Genomic DNA, 20,550 nt, shown 5'->3' with positions numbered 1-20,550 from the left:
GTCTTCTCTAAAATGCGTGCTCTCATCGCATGCTTTTGTCCATTCAAGGTTCAAGGTTCAACTTTATTGTCCCCGCGGGGAAATTTTTCTTGGGCACAGTGCATGATTGCTTTCTTAACATACACAAAAACAACAGAACAAAAACACAAGCACAGACACAACCACAACCAGACAACTAACATTTAAACATCAGAACATGGAGCTTGATAGACATAGGTGGCACTTTGATGTAGGCATAAAATCGACAGTATGGAGATAAAGATAAAGTACCAGTGTGCATTGCACTAGAGCTCATGGATAAAGTGCTGTGTGCTAAAGTGCTTAGTTCTAAAGTGCTATGTGCTAAAGTGCTATGTGCTAAAAAAGTGCTAACCTATGTATCAACATTCTATTGCACATTGTTGGTTAGCTTAATGGAGGCTGGGACAAATGATAATTTAAGGCGGTTAGATTTGCATAGTGGGACCCGGAGTCTTCTCCCTGATGGCAGGGTTCCATATTCAGGGAAGAGTGGGTGTTGTGAGTTGGAAATAATTTTCTTAGCTTTTTTCCTAACTGCCTGCTCATAGATGCTCTGTATAGGCTCATATTATTTCTTCCCTACGATTTTCATTGCCGTTTTGCTGTCTTGCCTTGGCGGAGATGGAAACTGAAAGTTAACTTGGCGTATGTGTTGAGCACACACTCTCACTCTCCGCACCTGGTACATCCTAGCATTAAAACCAGAGGGAATGATATGTGTGTGTTTGTATAGATAAGAGATCCTTGTTATTATCTTCTCCGAGCAATAACAAGGACAAAGCTAGTCACTTCCATTTTGCTCAAAGGTGGGAAAATATCCTCTTAACAGGCTTCCTGGGCATCTTCCACACATGCTTCACAGAAAGGTAAGTCACAAACGTCCACTCAACATGTGACATGTTTCAGTTTTTTTCAGTTGAGTCGTGTGACCAGTCTCTGATGCACTTGATGCGGTATGACAGACCGATGAACTTCCTTCCATATCCAGCTGCCACGGCCCATCAGCTCTCTGTGTTCCCATTCCTTGAAGATCTCCATTTTTACCACGGATGTAGCAGCGATGGTTCGTGAACTTCACTGTATTTCCTCAGCTCCCACTGAGAAAAGATTGCCAAACAACTTGGGAACAAACAGTACTTCAAGTATTTAAATACTAATTACTGTACTGACTGAGTGTCATTCTTAGTCCGAAAACAGGGGTGTCCAAATTGCGGCCGTTGGCAGCCAATAGCTAGTTTAAAAAATACAATACTACAAAGATCAAACGTAAACAGTAAAAGAGCAAACAGGTGCAATGTAATGAGAGCATGTTGAAATATATTGACACTAATAACACAAAGCTGCCATGCAGGCAGTGTTTTACTTAAACTGTCATTACAAATAAATAATAAAAGCTAACAATCAATAGATCTTAAGTTGATCTAAAGTTTTAAGCGTAGAAAATAAAAATAATAGATATTGATATATAACTTTAGGCTCCAGCGATCCCGAGAGAGACAAGCGGTAGAAAATGAATGGATGGATCTAACGTTTTTTCTCCCCCAAACAAGTGATCTACAAATATTGCATACCAATTAAAATAGAAATAATAAACGAGAAACAAAATAAGTATACGGGCAAATATTGACATGAAACCCCAGACAACTGAGCTTCTTAATATCCCCAACACGTTGCATATATATACACCGTATTTTTTGGACTATAAGTCGCAGTTTTTTTTCATAGTTTGGCCGGGGGTGCGACTTATACTCAGGAGCGACTTATGTGTGAAATTATTAACACATTACCGTAAAATATCAAATAATATTATTTAGCTCATTCACGTAAGAGACTAGACGTATAAGATTTCATGGGATTTAGCGATTAGGAGTGACAGATTGTTTGGTAAACGTATAGCATGTTCTATATGTTATAGTTATTTGAATGACTCTTACCATAATATGTTACGTTAACATACCAGGCACGTTCTCAGTTGGTTATTTATGCCTCATATAACGTACACTTATTCAGCCTGTTGTTCACTATTCTTTATTTATTTTAAATTGCCTTTCAAATGTCTATTCTTGGTGTTGGGTTTTATCAAATAAATGTCCCCAAAAAATGCGACTTATACTCCAGTGTGACTTATATATGTTTTTTTCCTTCTTTATTATGCATTTTCGGCAGGTGCGACTTATACTCCGAAGAATACGGTAACTTGTTTTGTACATTTTATGAGTGGGGCTCTTTTGGATCCCGAAACCTTTAGTCATATTTTTTAAAACTGTCATTGTTCCAAGAATAATAATGAATCAAAAGAAATGTTATGAATAATTTACCTATTTAAGGCTCCGATTACTTCCCATTAAATATTCCACGTTTTTTGCTATAATAAACATGGTTTTCTTTGACAAAAATGGTACAAAACATATACACACATACGACATATACGATATAGATATATATATATATATATATATATATATATATATATATATATATATATATATATATATATATATATATATATATATATATATATGATATACATATATATATATATATATATATATATATATATATATAATTACAGATGTCTGATATTATCGGCCGATAAATGCATTAAAATGTAATATCGGAAACTATCGGTATCGTTTTTTTAAATTTTTATTAAATCAACATAAAAAACACAAGATACACTTACAATTAGTGCACCAACCCAAAAAACCTCCCTCCCCCATTTACACTCATTCACACTCATTCACACAAAAGGGTTGTTTCTTTCTGTTATTAATATTCTGGTTCCTACATTATATATCAGTATATATATACACAGTCTGCAAGGGATACAGTCCGTAAGCACACATGATTGGTCCACTAATAGTACTAACCTTTAACAGTTAATTTTACTAATTATCATTAATTACTAGTTTCTATGTAACTGTTTTGTATTGTTTTACTTTCTTTTTTATTCAAGAAAATGTTTTTAATTTATTTATCTTATTTTATTTTCTTAATTTTTTTTAAAAGTACCTTATCTTCACCATACCTGGTTGTCCAAATTAGGCATAATAATGTGTTAATTACACAACTGTATATATCGGTTGATATCGGTATCGGTTGATATCGGTATCGGTAATTAAAGAGTTGGACAATATCGGAATATTGGATATCGGCAAAAAGCCATTATCGGACATCCCTAATATAATAATGTGTGTATATATATATATAAATATATATATATATATATATATATATATATATATATATATATATATATATATATATATATATATATATATATATATATATATATATATATATATATGTATTTATATGTATATGTGTGTATATATATATATATATATGTATATGTGTATATATATATATATGTGTATATATATATATGTATATATATGGTGTGCCGTCAGGGTCAGCAAGGCCTTCTCTGCTGGCCTAACATAACCAGAAATCATGATCATAATTAAAGATAAAAGTAATTATTTACTTACTTTCCCTAAATATCTGAAAGTATTCATATTCTCTTCATGTCATATTATGCTCTTTCCAGTGCTGTTGTTTTTAGGTTAGAATTTTTATCCAATCAGGATTCAGTTAGCTTATGTTGCCATGCTGTACCGAATTTGCTCGGGGCCTTCAGAATCAACAATGCGGGTGTTTGTGCACTGTAAGTGAACAAATATAGAAAACACTCTCTAGCCAGCAGACTTTTTTTGGGCTCTGGGAATCACTAATAAGCCAGAGTCAATAAAAATTGGGGGGCAAGGGAGGGCCGCCACACTATTTGAGAAAGACTAAACTACCGTATTTTCTGGACCATAGGGCGCACCAGATTATAAGGCGCACTGCCGATGAGCGGGTCTATTCAGGTCTATTTTTCATACAAAAGGCGCACCAGATTATAGGGCGCATTAAAGGAGTCATATTAAGATTTTTTTTCTAAATGTAAAACACTTCCTTGTGGTCTACATAACATGTAATGGTTGTTCCTTGGCACAGATTATGTTTTACAGATCATCTTCAAGTCGCTTTCTGACGGTCGCTTCAGGATTTGTGGGCGGTCTTAATCACGTGGCTTACCTTCGACAGCGTCTTCTCCCCGTCATCTTTGTTATAGCGTGCAAGGACGGGAGTGGATGAAGTGTCAAAAGATGGAGCTAACTGTTTTAATGACATTCAGACTTTAATTCAATCAACAATGGAGCAGCATCTCCTCATCCGTGGCTCACTAGTGCATTGTGTCCCGTGAAAAACCGTCTGACCGGAACTCTCTAATAACTAAAGTTCCGTGGGTGAATATGGTAAACTCACTACACCGGTATGTTTTAGCGCTTCCACAGCGAGATGTATATTATAACTTTACTTTATATTAGAAATGTCCCATAACAAGAAGATGGTGAAAAAGAAGAAGCTTATTGACTACAGCATCGGCACAGACTACAGTGGCGGATTTGCGCAAATTTTCAGGACTTATGCAGATCTCAAATACACATCAGCAGGTACCACGAGGCAAGGCAAGTTGGTTTTGCATGTTGTGAAACAAAACGGCAGATAATATGTCTGCTAATGGGTGCAATTTTTCAGTCCTTATACACACACCATAGTAATACTTGTATCTCTGACTACAGTAGCCGTAATGGGCCGACAATCCATCAAGCGGTGCGGCTTCAAGAGATCAGATAGGTCTTTATTGTCATTGCACAAGTACAACGAAACTTTGTTTTCAGCACAGACCTGTTCAAGATTAGACAAACAAACAGTGTACAGGGTTACAGAACAGGAACGCTGATGGGTCGCCACAAGGCGCCCCGTAAAAGATGGGAAAAAGGTGAGTAAAAAAAAAAAAAAAAATACAATCTAGACTGGGCTCCTAAGGGGGCCTAATCTGGAGTGGGAAAAAACCTCCATGCAATACACACATAAACACGTTACATTTAATCAAGACAAACTCGCAACAGAGGTGCGGAGAGTTGGGGCCCTGGAAGGCGGCCACTGCTATGAAGCGCTGCCAACCGACCATCACCCCGGGGGAAACAAGCGGTGGTGAAGGCGTGGGGAGGGGGAGTGTGTGCGAGTGTGCCCAATTGTCTTGGGTGTGATGATGTAATGTTTCTTATAGACTGAGGCCGATCTGCAAAAGTTCGACTCCAGGTGTCGTTGAGGAGGGAGGGAGGTCAAAAGCGTCCATCATTGAGGTGTCCTCGGGGGTGTTTTTAAGAACAGCCTGGTCCTGTTTTCACAGCGTCAAGGCTATTCGAGGGAGTCAAATCGTAGACAAAACAATGACTTGTCTGTTCTATTCGTCCATGCTGGGTGCTCTCAAATTCAATTAAATTTTCCTTTTCAGAAAGTTTCTCCATGATGTGATAGATCTTGCGATTCAGTTCAGAAATCGCCACAATCTGTGTTCCCACAGCCCTGCCCAAACCATCCATTGCGACGAACAGCCTTTGGGCTCCTTGAGTGGCTGCCATCGTCTTACGAATTTGACGATACACCAGATTTTGTCAATTGCGTCGAGAGTCCAGCTGATCATTTCCATGTCTGATGTTTAGATTTGAGGACAGCGCAAAAAAAGAGGCTTCAAAAAAGTTCAGACAAGACAAAAACAAAGAGAGCAAGCTGGGAGAAGAGGCAGCGGAAAAAAATGTGACCGCCCTCACCTGAGGCAAGACAGAAAGTCACACTAAAACATTTTGACAGATTTTTGAGTGCCGTACGGCAATGTTCTTTATTTTCAATGGAACATTTAAGGTTTTAGTGGTGTTTACTGGCGTCATACTGCAGTCTACAAGTATGTCTTATGTGTGACTGCCATCTATTGGTCACATGTATCATTACACCATGTAAGCACAACCAGAATTATTAGGTTATAAAGCGCACTGTCGATTTTTGAGAAAATGAAAGGATTTTAAGTGCGCCTTATAGTCCGAAAAATACGGTAAATCATCACGCGATCTTAAAAAAACAAAGTAATTAATTTTATTCTGTTATTCTGTACAAAAATAAGTTATTGAACCATTTATTTCCTAAATCATGCATATAATCCCTTCTAGCCACGTCCCCTTACTCAATCCACTGCACATCTGAAATCAAAATGTTGTCTCTACTGCCACCTACAGGACACTTGTGTCTTCATTAGAACACTCTCAGAAAACGTGACAGTTCTACTTGTTCCCACTGCACGATTTAATCATTTAAATGCACAAAATGACACTTTAAAGGCGGAGACATGATAGTAGTAGCTATTGGCTCATGGAGTCTTCCTGTTCAACAAGTTAGTCCTGTTCTCTTTTTTCTAACTTTGGAAGGAGTTGAGGTATAGTTGATAATTACCTCTGGTAGAAGTTTGTCGGGATTTTTGGTTTCTGCCGGATGTGCCGGAATAAATGAATGTAAAGCACAATTTGGATGCTTTTCTTTCATTTCAGTTATATATTTATATTTAAGCTAGCTTGGCTGAGGTGAATGTAAGTTGCCTATCTGACGACACCATTTTGTAAACCCAAATGTTTGTTTGTTGATACTGACTCTTTTCATGTCTAATGTACAAAGTCATGCAGTTCCGCCGGCTTGTGTCCTTGGCTTGTTGCTGCCTGCTGCTCCTTGCCCTGATAGGCAGGCTCCGCAGAGGTAAACTTAGATTTTTATAACCAAAGAAAGAATAATGTATTAACCGCTTTTTTATGTTCTGCAGAAATGAAGACCTCAAGAAACGCTCAGACATTTGACGATCCCCTGCAAAAAATGTTCTATAGAATTTCTAAAGAATATCTCTATAGAATTTCTAATGAACTTTAGGACCGAAGTTCTATAGAATTTCTAAAGAATATCTCTATAGAATTTCTAATGAACTTTAGGACCGAAGTTCTATAGAACAGGATTCTAAAGAATGGTTCTATAGAACATGGTTCTAAAGAATGGTTCTATAGAACAGGGTTCTAAAGAATGGTTCTATAGAACAGGGTTCTAAAGAATGGTTCTATAGAACAGGGTTCTAAAGAATGGTTCTATAGATCTCTAAAGAATAGTGCTATAGAAGAAAGTTCTAAAGAGTAGTTCTATAGAACAGGCTCCTATGGAATGGCTTTCTGTGGAATACGATTCAGAATGATGTAGAAATGATTGGGCAGGCATTCTACAAAATCTGTGGTCTAACACTGGCAATGGAGAAAGACAAATATTGCAGTTGAATGAATGTTGACTTGTATTTATTATATACATGTAACTCAAATCTTGACGTAATAAATAAATGTCAGCAGCATAAATCAACATGATCACCGCGCTTCCCCGACTGTTAGAGACGGTTAGACGTCCAGCAGAATTTGTTTCTGAGGCCTTCTTTTTTTCCCATTTTCTGCGCAATGTTCAGTTTCACTCCAATGATTTTCTTTATCACATTTGCTTCACTTGAGGGATGGAGCTTCTTCACAAAATCTGAAAGATCAATAAAATATACCAGAATTAGTGTCTGCAGACACCAAGACACTAGCTGTCATGCAATGAGTTACACTATGGCATTTTTCAGCTCGATAAAGAGAGTGATGTCTATCATTTAATCAATGCAATGGATAGTCAACACACTGCATACATTGCATATCACGCGTTTCTATGCTGTAAGGCACTTGCACTGCTTGACGCACACAAAATCATATGTGGTGCAATCATGCCAGGCTTTACGAACTGCAACAAATCTGTATCAAATTCTGACAGTGCATGTACACTATTCATTAGCTATATAGAAAATCCATTCAGTGTGTGAAATATTTTTCAAATTATTTTCAGGATTTCACTTTCTTGTGAATCTTGTTGTGTACTTGATGGGTGTCCCCAATGGCGTTCGAACAATCACGAAAGTGCATTAATAGAATTCTAATAAAAATATTTAACTTCAATCTGATTGAAACCATATCCACATCGGGAAGGGGATCTGACACATTCCCTATCTAAAAGTCGTTCACTTCTCAACTTGCAGCAGAACTCACGGAAATTCCCGACGCTAGTTGTTAAATAGTAAGGCGGAGAATGCCGATATAAGATATCAAACGAGAAAAAGGTGTAGATATCCGTGCGCTGCGGTTTTTGCTTTGTCACTTGATGTTGGTTTCCGACGAGATCAAAGCTAATGTGACCACCCATGCCTATAAATCTGTCAAAACGAACATCTCGCAGTCAATTCATGGACCAAGCAGACTGGAAGCTATGGCTATCTATACTTCATGCCAAACGATCACGGAACGACTTGGAGATAGGAAAAGGGTCAGATCCACTTCCCTGATGTGGATATTGTTTTAATCAGATTGATTTAACTTATACTCACCAATAATAGCAGACACTTTCTTGTCATCCAGTTTTGGTTTCTCATGCTTATCCTTAAAAGCATTGGATTTTTTTCCTGTCAAGCTGCTGTTGGCCAGCTCCTCTCTGGCAGAGCGACAGCAGGACGTCGAGCTGATAGTATTGTTGCCTGACGTGATAAGTCGTCCATCTTCATTAGCAGGCCAGGAAGTCCTTTAATAGAAAAAAGTACATTGTGATGCAGACACAATAAAAAAAAAATACATTAATAACATGAAGCTGGCGATATCCAAACCGCTCGGCTCTAACCCCAGCTATCATAATGTAAGGGTATTTTGATAGGAATCTTGTTCAAGTCAAGGGAAACATGGTAAGGAAGCAATCAAAGATGAAAAATATATATAACCATATATATTAATTCATCCTGACCACGCGAAGATTTAATATTTGTCGGTCAAGTATTAATCAGATATCCAGCTGAGACAAAATATCAAGAAGGAAGGGACGTAACTCTTGCTAATATAAGAGAAACACACAAAAACGGACGGACAGACAGACAAACAAACAAGTACCATATGTCCTCCCCTTATTTAGAGGGGAGGACATCACAACTTAGGATGTTGTATATGCAACAGTTCTGAAATTATCCCAAATCATAAATGGATTTTTATTGGAAAAAAGGGGCATAACTCTGGAAAATATTGTCCGAGACGACTCATTTTCGATAGGCTTCTTGTTACACTAAGATAAATAGATGTAACAAGTTTGGTTTCCGTACATGAAACGATTCTGTAAATATTGCGGTGACGGATGGACAGCCGTACATGACGACAATACCCGTAGGCCAAAGTTAGATGAAAATACAGTAATAAGAAAGTTATTTCATACATCGACATGTAAGCATATTTTCCATCAACCTATGATAATTACAATAACATACTTCTAGAATAAGAAAACCTACCTTCAACAACCCTCAATGCATCTCGAAGGGATTTGTTTTCCTCTCTCAACTGGAGGACTTCCTTCTTCAGGGATTCCATTTCTGTACATGTATCTTTCGGTGAAGTTCTTCCCAGCTGAAAATGTCAAAATAGTAAATCAAATGAAATAATTTGTATTATGATTAATTTGGGCGCTCATATGTTTTCCGGAAGCAATTTGTCCTGGATACGGCCCTGACAGCACCATATAAGTTTTACATGTATAAGCAACCTTGTAGGCACATTAATTTGAATATGCTACATGTACATGTAGCAGTAAGCCATTCACACAGTAGGCACTGTTCATCAGGTATTTGTAGTGTTATTTTCATATAAGTAAAAGTATAAACTTGTGTTTTAAACCAGTTGCCAGGGATGCAATTTTTACGTCCTCGATTTCAAATGAATGCTAGGTACTTGTGATTGTTTGCCTCGAGAGGGTGCTTTGATTAACCAATAAAATCCTATTCTATTCTATTCATGTACTCACAGCAGCAAGTTGGGCCTTCAATTGTGCCCGAGCATCATATCCCACAGCTGTACGGCTTACTTTCCTCTTTTTCTTCTGAAAAATCAAGATTAACAAGAAAACGTGTTCAGTTCTTTTATATGCCATTGAAGTGAAGAAATATGTTTGCAGAAATGATAGATTTTCGAGTACATGCAGAAAGTCTGTCAACACCTCAATTTGTCTTGAATATTATTCTGTCTGAGTTGGTCGAATTGAATCAAAATATTCAATAACTTTAAAGCCTACAATGAAACATGATTTGATTAACTTTTATGATAAAGAAAAACTGACAAGGTACTTCAAAAGTATGGGATTGAATCCTACAAAACCTCACACAGTTGAAACACCACTGAAATAGTGAGTGAGTGAATTAACGTTTAACGTCGCTTTCAACACTATTTCGGTCATATCGCGACAACACCACTGAAATAAAAGTACCTGCTGTCTGTCAGATAGTCTCCTCAACACTTTCATCCTTGCTCTCACTGTCTGATGACCAAGACTTTGGCTGTTTGTTTCTCTTGCCTCTGCCATATTCCAAATCATCAGTAAGGGGTACATCCTTGCCATCCTGAGCGGCTTTCAAATATGGCGTCAGTTCACGTGTGTCTTCTGTGTAAAAACAAATATGTGCCACATTAAGCTAAATTAAACTGTACAGTTAGTCATACATTTCAGCAGCAGATTGTTATCACTAAATTACTTTGGTATACCTACAGTTCTGATGATTCAGAAATTCACCTCAGCGAGAAACAAATTTCACCTTACTTTCCCTTATTTACAGGCTTACAGCCATATTAAAAAATTGTCAAGGTTAAGTCTGTACTATCATGACAATCACCTCAGCATTGCAGATTGAAACATTCAGTATACCAGGGCTGCACTGATGAGAAATTACTATCAATCATGGAAGAAAAAAAATTATATTATTTAAATTTAACTTTACATAAACAAAGTCGAAAGTTCAAGGTGTAAAATCAGAAGTACATTAAATATATCTATATTAAATATATCTATATTTATATGTACTTCTGGTAAAACGTATACTTTTTACTGAATTGAATTGAAAAGTTTTCAACTGTTTATTAATTACCACCAAATCTCAGAATTCTTGCCACGTATTTGGTTTGTGACTGCTTCCTTCCTCCTGCTTTGTTGAGTGGCCATGGAACTTGGACTTCTTCATCACTGTCCCAATTTTCTCCATTCATCTTCTCTCGAGAACCGCTCGTGGTTAATATACTATATTTCGTCTCGATGATCATCCTCCCCTTGCTTCCGTTTGGCGACCTGACTGGGGGCCAAACTCCTTCTCTGTGTGATCACACAAGCCTGACGTTACAAACAATGGAGGGATGATAATAATACTACTAATAATAATAAATGAGGCTAGTTTTGCTAGCTCACCATTTCCGCCCGTGCCTCGAAGCTGCTGTTTGGCTCAACGTTAGCCCGCTTGTGACGTCTCGCATCGCGCCTAGAAGACCCTAAACCTAAATGTGATGTTTAAGCCAACAAAGTTACCGTCAATGAACTCCGACGTGACTTGGGCAGCTTAGAAAGAGCGAGTGAAGTCAACATGGACGTTGTGGCCGCCATCACCAACTCAAACTGCCCGCGAAATCTGCTTTGCAACTACGGCAAGCGCGAAGGGGAAAAATAAATAATTAAAAAAAAAAGTTGATTTGAAACATATTCGCACTTATTAGTGTCGGATATGAGAAACATTGATACAACGCGATTATTACCAACTATACATGAATTTGGTTGTGATTGCAGCCTTAAAACAGTTTTGTTATTTTATAACAAAACGAGAGCAGTTCTATCTAACGCGATTATTACCAACTATACATGAATTTGGTTGTGATTGCAGCCTTAAAACAGTTTTGTTATTTTATAACAAAACGAGAGCAGTTCTATCTATCGTGTTGGGGGGGGGGGGGGGGGGGGGGGAACATTATTTTTGTAATGTTACGGCGGGAAAAGTAGTAAACTAAATATAACATTGCACCATGCTTTTGAAAATGTATACATTTAAATCCTGGCAAATACTGACTTTTAACAATATAAATTGTTACTTACATGAGTTCGGTAAAGTGTTTTCCTATTGGGCTCCGTGAAGAAACGTGTCTGGGCTTGTTCTTCCACAGCTGCATGCAGGTACGTGGGCGGGTCCTGACGTTTTAGGTCTGATTTAAACCTTTGAACTGAGTTTTGCTAAATCAATTTATGTTGGAAGTCCAATAAAATTAATTTTATCACATAAAAAAGTAAGTTACGAAAATATTCACACTTTTTACTTATAGATAACTCAAAAACTCTAAAAATAAAAATAAATTGATTTATTGGAATAAATATACTTTTAAAAATAAAGTCTGCCGAAGTTCTGGGTGTCCGCCTTGAAATGACACCTCACAATTTTGAATGATACAAAATTAACATTTTCATAATTGAGGGAGACATCCTGCATTGTTCAAAAAACAAGCTCAAGTCTGGTGAATCAACTTAATGAGATTAATCAATGCTATGGTGATAGCGCTGCTGCCATTTTATAGAATTTTATTCCATGGAACAATCTATAGAACTTTCAGCAGATAAAGGATAATGTCTATAGAATTTCTGTTAGACATTCTATAGAATGCCCAGTTCTATAGAACAATCTATAGACCTTTCAGCAGATAAAGTAATGTCTATAGAATTTCTGTTAGACATTCTATAGAATGCCCAGTTCTATAGAACAATCTATGGACTTTTCATCAGATAATGTAATGTCTATAGAATTTCTATAGGATATTCTATAGAATTCCCAGCTCTATAGAACAGTGAAAAGACCTTCCAGCACATGAAGCTGATGTCTATAGAATTTCTATAGAATTTTGAATACATATTCTATAGAATCTTCAGTTCTAAAGAAATTCCGACGAAATTCTATAGCGTTCTATATATTTCTATAGAGATTCTATAGAACATTTTTTGCAGGGCGAGGTCGGTTTGCACTACCAGTACCGTATTTTTCGGAGTATAAGTCGCTCCGGAGTATAAGTCGCAATGGCCGAAAATGCATAATAAAGAAGGAAAAAAACATATAAGTCGCACTGGAGTATAAGTCGCATTTTTGGGGGAAATTTATTTGATAAAACCCAACACCAAGAATAGACGATTTAAAATAAATAAAGAATAGTGAACAACAGGCTGAATAAGTGTACGTTATATGAGGCATAAATAACCAACTGAGAACGTGCCTGGTATGTTAACGTAACATATTATGGTAAGAGTCATTCAAATAACTATAACATATAGAACATGCTATACGTTTACCAAACAATCTGTCACTCCTAATCGCTAAATCCCATGAAATCTTATACGTCTAGTCTCTTACGTGAATGAGCTAAATAATATTATTTGATATTTTACGGTAATGTGTTAATAATTTCACACATAAGTCGCTCCTGAGTAGAAAAGTCGAACCCCCGGCCAAACTATGAAAAAAAACTGCGACTTATAGTCCGAAAAATACGGTATATACTTTATACCAGAGGTCTTTGGCGTTCAGGCCAAGGACCCCAAACTGATGGGGCGGGGACCCCCTACCTATATATCTTGTAAAAATTATGTTTTATATTAAACTGGTCCTAAAGGTACCTTGTTATTGTACAATGCTAAGCTATTCAAATAATAGCAGTATCGCTACTAATAGTTAGCTGGCAAATAGAGCGCTAATCGCTAGCTGACAACAGAGCGCTAATATTTAGCTGGCATATAGCAGCCTAATCATTAGTTGGCAACTGGTACACTAATCGCTTTTTGGCAACTGGCGCGCTAATCGCTAGCTACCAACTAAAGCGCCAATCACAAGCCGACAACTAGAGCGCTATTTGCTAGCTGGCAAACAGCATCTTAATCACTAGCTGACAATGGACACGCTTATCTCTAGCTTACAACTAAAGTGCTAAACACTAGCTGGCAACCAGAACGCTAATTGCTAACTGACAACTAGAGTCTTAATCGTTAGCTGGCAACTTCCGCACTAATCGCTAGTTGGCAACTGGCGCGCTAATAGCTACCTGGCAACTAGAGTGCTAATTACTAGCTGGCAACTAGAGTGCTAATTGCTAGCTGGTAACTGGTGCACTTATTGCTAGCTAGCAACTGGCGCGCTAATCGTGAGCTGGCAACTAAAGCGCAAAACGCTACCTGGCAAGTAGAGCATTAATTGTTGGACGGCAACTGCCACACGAACAGCTAGTTGGCAACTTGTGCTCTAATCGCTATCTGGTAACTGGAGCCTTAAGCGCTAGCTGGCAACTGGTGCTTTAATTGCTAGCAGACAATAAGAGCGTTATTCGCGAGCTGGCAACTAAAGCGCAAAACGCTACCTGGCAACTGGAGCGTTAATTGTTGGATGGCAACTGCCACACTAACAGCTAGTTGGCAATTTGTGATCTAATCGCTACGAGGCAACTGGAGCCTTAATTGCTAGCTGGCAACTGGTGCATTAATTGCTAGCAGACAATAAGTGCGGGCTGGCAACTAAAGCGCAAAACGCTACCTGGCAATGTTGGATGGCAACTGCCGCACTAATCGCTAGTTGGCAACTTGCAAGCTGGCGACTCGAGCGTTAGGTGCCAAGTGGCAGCTGTTGCATTAATCGCTACCTGACAACTGGAGTGCTATTCACTAGCTTGCAACTAGAGCATTAAACACTAGCTGACAACCAGAGTGCTAATCGCTAGCTATCTTAAATGCTAACATGAATACAATAACATCTTTCTAGTTTTATTTTAATCTTGCAAGGTACAGTAAGCAGGGTGTTCATGCCAATGCCATTTATAAACATCATTAACATCACTACAGTGTGTTGGATCAATATTAATGTGTATTTAAATGCCAGAATTATATATATATATATATATATATATATATATATATATATATATATATATATATATATATATATATATATATATATATATATATATATATATATATATACTGTATGAAAAAGTCCAATCAACTTACAGTTTGAGCTCTTCAAGGTTTGTAAGAACCAGAAACGTCGGGATGGCGTCTCCCTCAACAAGATGGTCCTGGACAGCATCCTGGTCTCGGATCAACACAAAATCTTGTTCTGTGAGACACCCCAAGCGGGCGACACTGAATGGAAGAAGCTCCTGATTGCCGCCAGTGGTAAGCATCATGTGTCACCACGGTGGCACTCGTTATCTCAGCTCACCTTTGACCCTGAACAGGATAGGCATTGATTCAATTGTACTCATTTCAAAGGGGCAACGTTTGTTTTATTTTAGCTCGTAAGTTGAGGTACTAGGTACCAGTATTTTTTGGTACCGGTTCTATAAGGACCGTTAAGATTCTGGATAAATCATGTCATAGGTCTGTGCTCTGCACATGAATGCCGTAGATAAATATTATTTCTGCTGTAATTGTAATTAAGTGATGCATCTGTGTGGTCTTTATGACATACCTGCATTACACCAACATGTTTAGGACTTAAAAAGCATCCATCCATTTTCTATTGCTTGTCCCTCTCGGGTTCGCGGGGGTGCTGGAGTCTACCCCAGCTGCCACAGATAGACAGACAACATTCACACTCACATTTACACACTAGGGCCAATTTAGTGTTATTTATGTTACGACCTCTTGTGCTTCTAAAAATGCTCATAAAATGTTTTATTTTTTCACATCTTTTTATTGACACAATTTCATACAGTACCGATTAATACTGGTATCGACAAGGAACATTGATATCGGTCTTGGTAGCGATAAAATCCCTAACGATATACATCTCTAGGTCTCTCTCTCAGTCGTCCTCAGACGAGCTTCCATCGAAGTCTCCAATCATTCCGGTTCTCCATACACCCGGCCAGCTCCGTGGAGCTTTCAGCTCCTGCATCTTTCTTCAGGATGTCCACGTACGTTAGCGCGGGACGTCCTCGCGATCGATGCCCGTGCGTTGGTTCCCATAGGACCAGCCTGCTGGCCGGGAGCTCCCGATGTCTGTGGCAGTGGCCGGCCAGCCTCATCCTCCTAGCTGTTAACTTCTTGCTGAGCCTCGGCAGTTGCCCGTACAGGTCCTTGTTGGTGATGTGGATGTTCTGGTCTACATTCAGAACAGCTTGTATCATTCTGGTGTAGCACCCATCTAGGGACTTCTGCAGGGTGGGTGTCAGGGTCCCGCTTTCGCAGCCATACAGGAGGACAGACTCCACAGTGGCGTGGAATAGACTCAGCTTTATCTGTCGGGGGAGATTCGAGCACCACTCTCTTGACATACCGTTCAGGGCCCTCCACGCGAGTGCCTTCCTGACCTTAAGGTTTTGTTCTGTGGAGTTCATCCAGGAACCCAAGTATTTGAAGTCATTGACCTCTCACAGAGCGTTGCCATCTGATGTTGTCATTGGCGGGTGGTCCATGTGTAGGTTATAGGTGATTACCTCAGTCTTCTTTGCGTTCAGTCTGAGGCCAACCCTGGCACATTCCACCTCCACTCTGTTCATGAGTTCCTGTGCCTGCTCCACGCAATCAGCCAACAGGCAGATGTCATCTGCGTAGTCTAGGTCTGCCAGGGGTTTTTCTACACCTTCTTGGTGTAATTGTGAAGCCAAGCTCCCGCTCCCGCCCGTTGATGGCTTTCCTGAGCGCGTAGTCCAGAGCTATGATAAAGAGGAAGTGGGCGAGAGTGTCTCCCTGCTGCACCCCTACCAGGATTTCAAACTCCTCGCTGATGCCATCTGGGGTTACCACCTTGGCTCTTGTGCCCTTGTACATGGCCTCTATGGCCCGGAGTAGATTTGGGAGGACCCCGTAAACCTTGAGGATTCTCAGCATTATGCCTCTGTCTATTGAATCAAATGCCTTTTTGAAGTCAATGAAACACAGTACTGCTGTCGAGTTTTTCTTCTTCACCTCCTCAATGATTCTCCTTAAGGCCAGGATCTGGCCTACGGTGGTCCTTCCCTTTCTGAAGCCATTTTGGTTGTCCCTCAGGTGTGGGTCAATGGCGTCCCTAATCCGGTTTAATATCATGCGGTTGTAGAGCTTCGCTATGACACAGGTCAGGCTAATGGTACTACTGTATTTAAGTGTTGGCGTATTCAGTGAACTGTAATTTGGAGTGAATGTATGCTGCTCATGGTAGGAGCCTACCCCAGCGTGGAGGACATCCCAGAGAACCTCATTCACGACCACAAAAATAACGGCTGGCCCCGCCTCTCATCTTTGACGCCTCAGGAAATAACGCACAGGTGACTCAGCAATCACACTTATCCACATTTAATTTTTAGTGCAGTGATTCTCAAGATGTGGGCTCTATCTAGTGGTACACCAAAGAATCACTTGTTATAATATTCCAACAGTGTTACTGTTCAAACTGTGTTATGTTACAGTGGCCAAAAATATTAAATATACTTATTAGATAATATACTAAGGCCTACTACGCTACTGTATTTTAATGTTGCTCATTATGGTGGTACTTGGAGAGCCATGTTTATTCAAAAGTAGTGTTTTAGTGCGTTTTCTCGTCCCACAGACTGAACACGTATTTCAAGTTCATCATCGTGAGGGATCCTTTCGAGCGTCTCATCACGACGTTCGAGGACAAATTCCTCTTCGGGAAATCCACAGAACCTTGGTACCAGCACACCATCGCCCCCGCCATTATTCACAGGTACCGCAAAGACTTCCCCTTCCTCGCTGATACTGGTTTGATATTTGATGAGTTTGTGCATTACCTGGCGGATGTGGACGCCCGGGAGACCATGGACTGGCAGTTTGGCAGGAACATCGTCCACTGGGCCACCTACGCCGACTTGTGCGCGCCCTGTGACGTCCGCTACGACGCCATAGGCCGCCACGAGACGCTGGAGCGCGACGCCACCCAGATCCTGAGGAAAGCTGGCATCGAGCGCGTGGCGTCCCCCCGGCTCATCAACCCTAGCATCACACGCTACAACAATAGCAAGGTGGAACGCTACTTCGCAGGAGTCAGCAAGCAGGACATCAGGCGCCTCTATGAGCGCTATGAGGTGGACTTTCTCTTATTTGGATACCCCACACCTGACTTTCTACTCAACTGACATTCCTTTTCATTCTTATGGGATTTATCATACAACTCAATTATGAAAATGATGATTGATCTTTTTACAACACAGCTTCCTTGCCACCTAAAGAAATGTAACCATTCTAACGTTAGCATGTGTTAAGTACAAAGTTGTATGATAGAGATGCGCGGATAGGCAATTTATTTAATCCGCAACCGCGTCAGAAAGTCGTCAACCATCCGCCATCCACCCGATGTAACGTTTGATCAGAACTGCACCCGCCCGCCATCCGCCCGCACCCGCCCGAAGTTTTATTTACAGAGGCAATAATTGAGCATGGATTTCCAATCGCACTGGCTGATCACATGGGACAGTTAAATGTTTGTAATGCAACCTTTAAAAATCATTACGCGGTGAACGCGGTCCCAAAAATAAACTTTTCTTGCATGATAATGTCCAGAAAAATTTGCTTTATATTACTATAGAGTCCTTTTAACGAATGAGTTTGATGGTTTATCACAAACCTTAAATGAAAGAAGTCCTTTGTTCTCCTGCACCGTGCATGCACTTTGGCCTTGCTTCGTGTTTGGTGCGCAATCCTGTCGGCTGTATTTCACAGCACGACATACTGTTAAAAGTGTTTATACTATTTATGCTTTCAAGTCCAAGTTGAAGAAATCTTGTTAAATGTTGACAGCATAACTACCAAAATACAGAAGTATGTCCTTAATATTTTTGCAGTGCTATTTCTGTTGAAAAGTTCAAATGATTACATTAGAGATGTGATGTGCCACTTTTCAAGTGTCTGATGGCTTAAATTAATTTTCATTAATTTTTCATATTTTGAATTCTTTTGAAAGGCTTACAAAAAAACTACATTTGAATTGTAATTCCATGCTATTGACAGGACTATTAATTTTAATGAAGTTAGCTTACCATGTTTACAGTGATAATTGTGATAGAAATGTGAATTTTAGGCACAGAATATTTTTTACAATTGAACAAGGCAGTAGATTATACAAGCTTGGACAGAAAGTTAATAATGACACCAATTTTTTTTTTTTATGGAATTGTTTAGTACTGTTTTACCATTTGTTTACTGTAAAAAGTGTTTATACTGTTTATACTTTCAATTAACAAATTGAAGTCTTGTGAAAGGTTGATGTCATGATCCGTGGTCGGATCATGTTTTGTTTAGTTATGTTTGGTTAGTTTTGGACTCCTTTAGTTATTGCTCGTGCACCTGTGAGTTTGTTTCGTCACCATGGTTACTTATTATTTTCACCTGCCGCTTGTGTTCTCGACGCGCACCTGTTTCTCATCACTGACACTATTTAAGCCTGCCTTTCTGTTCACTCGTCCTGTGCTCCTTGTTTGCGGTAAGCTACATCACGTTGGTTTGTTTTTCATGTTCCAGAGTCCTGTGCTAAGTTTAAACTTTAGCTTCCCGTGTGTTCGGCACGCTTTTCTTTTGCTTGTTTTTCTGTTTGCCTATGATTTATATCATTAAATCATTTCTTACCCTCACGTTGTTGTCCGGAGTGTCCGTGTTGCACGGAAGGAACGATCCCGCATCAATATGCGACCCCCACGTGACAGTTGACAGGATAACTGGCATTAACTGTCAAAATAATTTCAAACTATTGAAGTTAGCTTACAGAATAAACATGCCAATCAACCCATATGATTTTTGCTGTAATATTTTTGTTTTGAAAAGTCACTGTGACTGATAGAAAAGTGATGGTTTTAGCAACATTTTAACCTGTCTGAATGCTAATAATCATTTTGCGTCGGGGGGCGAAGCCCTGAACCCTCCACCAGGACTTTGTCCTGGACCTACCGGGGCCTCCGGCCCTTGGACCCTGGCTACTAGGTTTTTCTGATTTCAAAAGTTGGCAGGTATGGTGAGGTTATAAAGCTTTTGCCTGTTAAAGAAAGGAGACTGATCCAATGCAGTACAGACTTTCGCGTGCCACGCTGTCACGACCCAGACGCACACCAGTGCGCAATCATATGGGAGCCGCGCTGAGCGCACCTCCAAGCGCATCTCGCTGCCGGCGACGGCCAGGTATGGGCCCACGCTCCAGCGCCATCCATTTTCAGGGCTAGTTGATTCGGCAGGTGGGTTGTTACACACTCCTTAGCGGGTTCCGACTTCCATGGCCACCGTCCTGCTCTCTATATCAACCAGGGTGAGCCCCACCCCCTTCGTGAGCGCACTGCGCGCGGAGTGACCCCTGTTACGCGCCCCCGGCAACAGGGGTGGCGGGCAGGTAAGCTGCGCGGGCGGAGCGCGCGGAGTGACCCATGTTACGAGCCCCCGGCCACGGGGGTGGCGGGCAGTTAAGCTGCTTACCTGCTGCGCGTGACGCCGGCCGCGGCGAAGGCGGACGAGGCGGGGTGTCGGTGCGGTGGGCGCGGTGGTGACCCTGGACGTGCGTCGGGCCCTTCTCGCGGATCGCCTCAGCTACGGCTCCCGGTGAGGCCCTCTCGGGGGAAGGGGCCTCGGTCCCGGACCCCGGCGAGGCGTCCCTTCTCCGCTCCGTAAAAGTGTCCATCTCTTTTTTTTTTTTTTCTTCTGTTGTGGCATATGCAGCAGGTGCCTGCTCGTTTTTCGTATGTGGGTAACAACATTTAACTATGTATATATATTTCCGAATTGGTTTAACTGCCACCCGCAAAA

At 40.1% G+C, this 20,550-nt stretch overlaps 1 protein-coding gene across 1 annotated transcript; it reads left to right on the top strand.

Annotated features, from left to right (window-relative positions):
• Positions 1–6,340: 6,340 nt before the first annotated feature.
• Positions 6,341–18,674, top strand: LOC133622403 (carbohydrate sulfotransferase 10-like). The gene is made up of 6 exons (XM_072915866.1): positions 6,341–6,491; positions 6,577–6,654; positions 6,719–6,755; positions 14,846–14,997; positions 16,967–17,072; positions 17,357–18,674. Exons 2-6 carry the CDS (start codon positions 6,579–6,581, stop codon positions 17,901–17,903), a joined length of 918 nt encoding a protein of 305 aa, XP_072771967.1. The 5' UTR covers positions 6,341–6,491; positions 6,577–6,578; the 3' UTR covers positions 17,904–18,674.
• Positions 18,675–20,550: the final 1,876 nt, after the last annotated feature.

The sequence above is a fragment of the Nerophis lumbriciformis genome, linkage group LG23, assembly GCF_033978685.3.
Source record: "Nerophis lumbriciformis linkage group LG23, RoL_Nlum_v2.1, whole genome shotgun sequence".
NCBI classification, from domain to species: Eukaryota; Metazoa; Chordata; class Actinopteri; order Syngnathiformes; family Syngnathidae; genus Nerophis; species Nerophis lumbriciformis.
This window is presented reverse-complemented; position numbering and strand designations above follow the sequence as displayed.

Excerpts from the sequence above, each read along its gene's own strand:
- LOC133622403 (XM_072915866.1), top strand. The coding sequence starts at position 6,579 with ATGCAGTTCCGCCGGCTTGTGTCCTTGGCTTGTTGCTGCCTGCTGCTC. Across the intron at positions 14,998-16,966 it reads GCTCCTGATTGCCGCCAGTG|GAGCCTACCCCAGCGTGGAG; the intron begins GTAAGCATCATG and ends TGCTCATGGTAG. Across the intron at positions 17,073-17,356 it reads CCTCAGGAAATAACGCACAG|ACTGAACACGTATTTCAAGT; the intron begins GTGACTCAGCAA and ends CTCGTCCCACAG.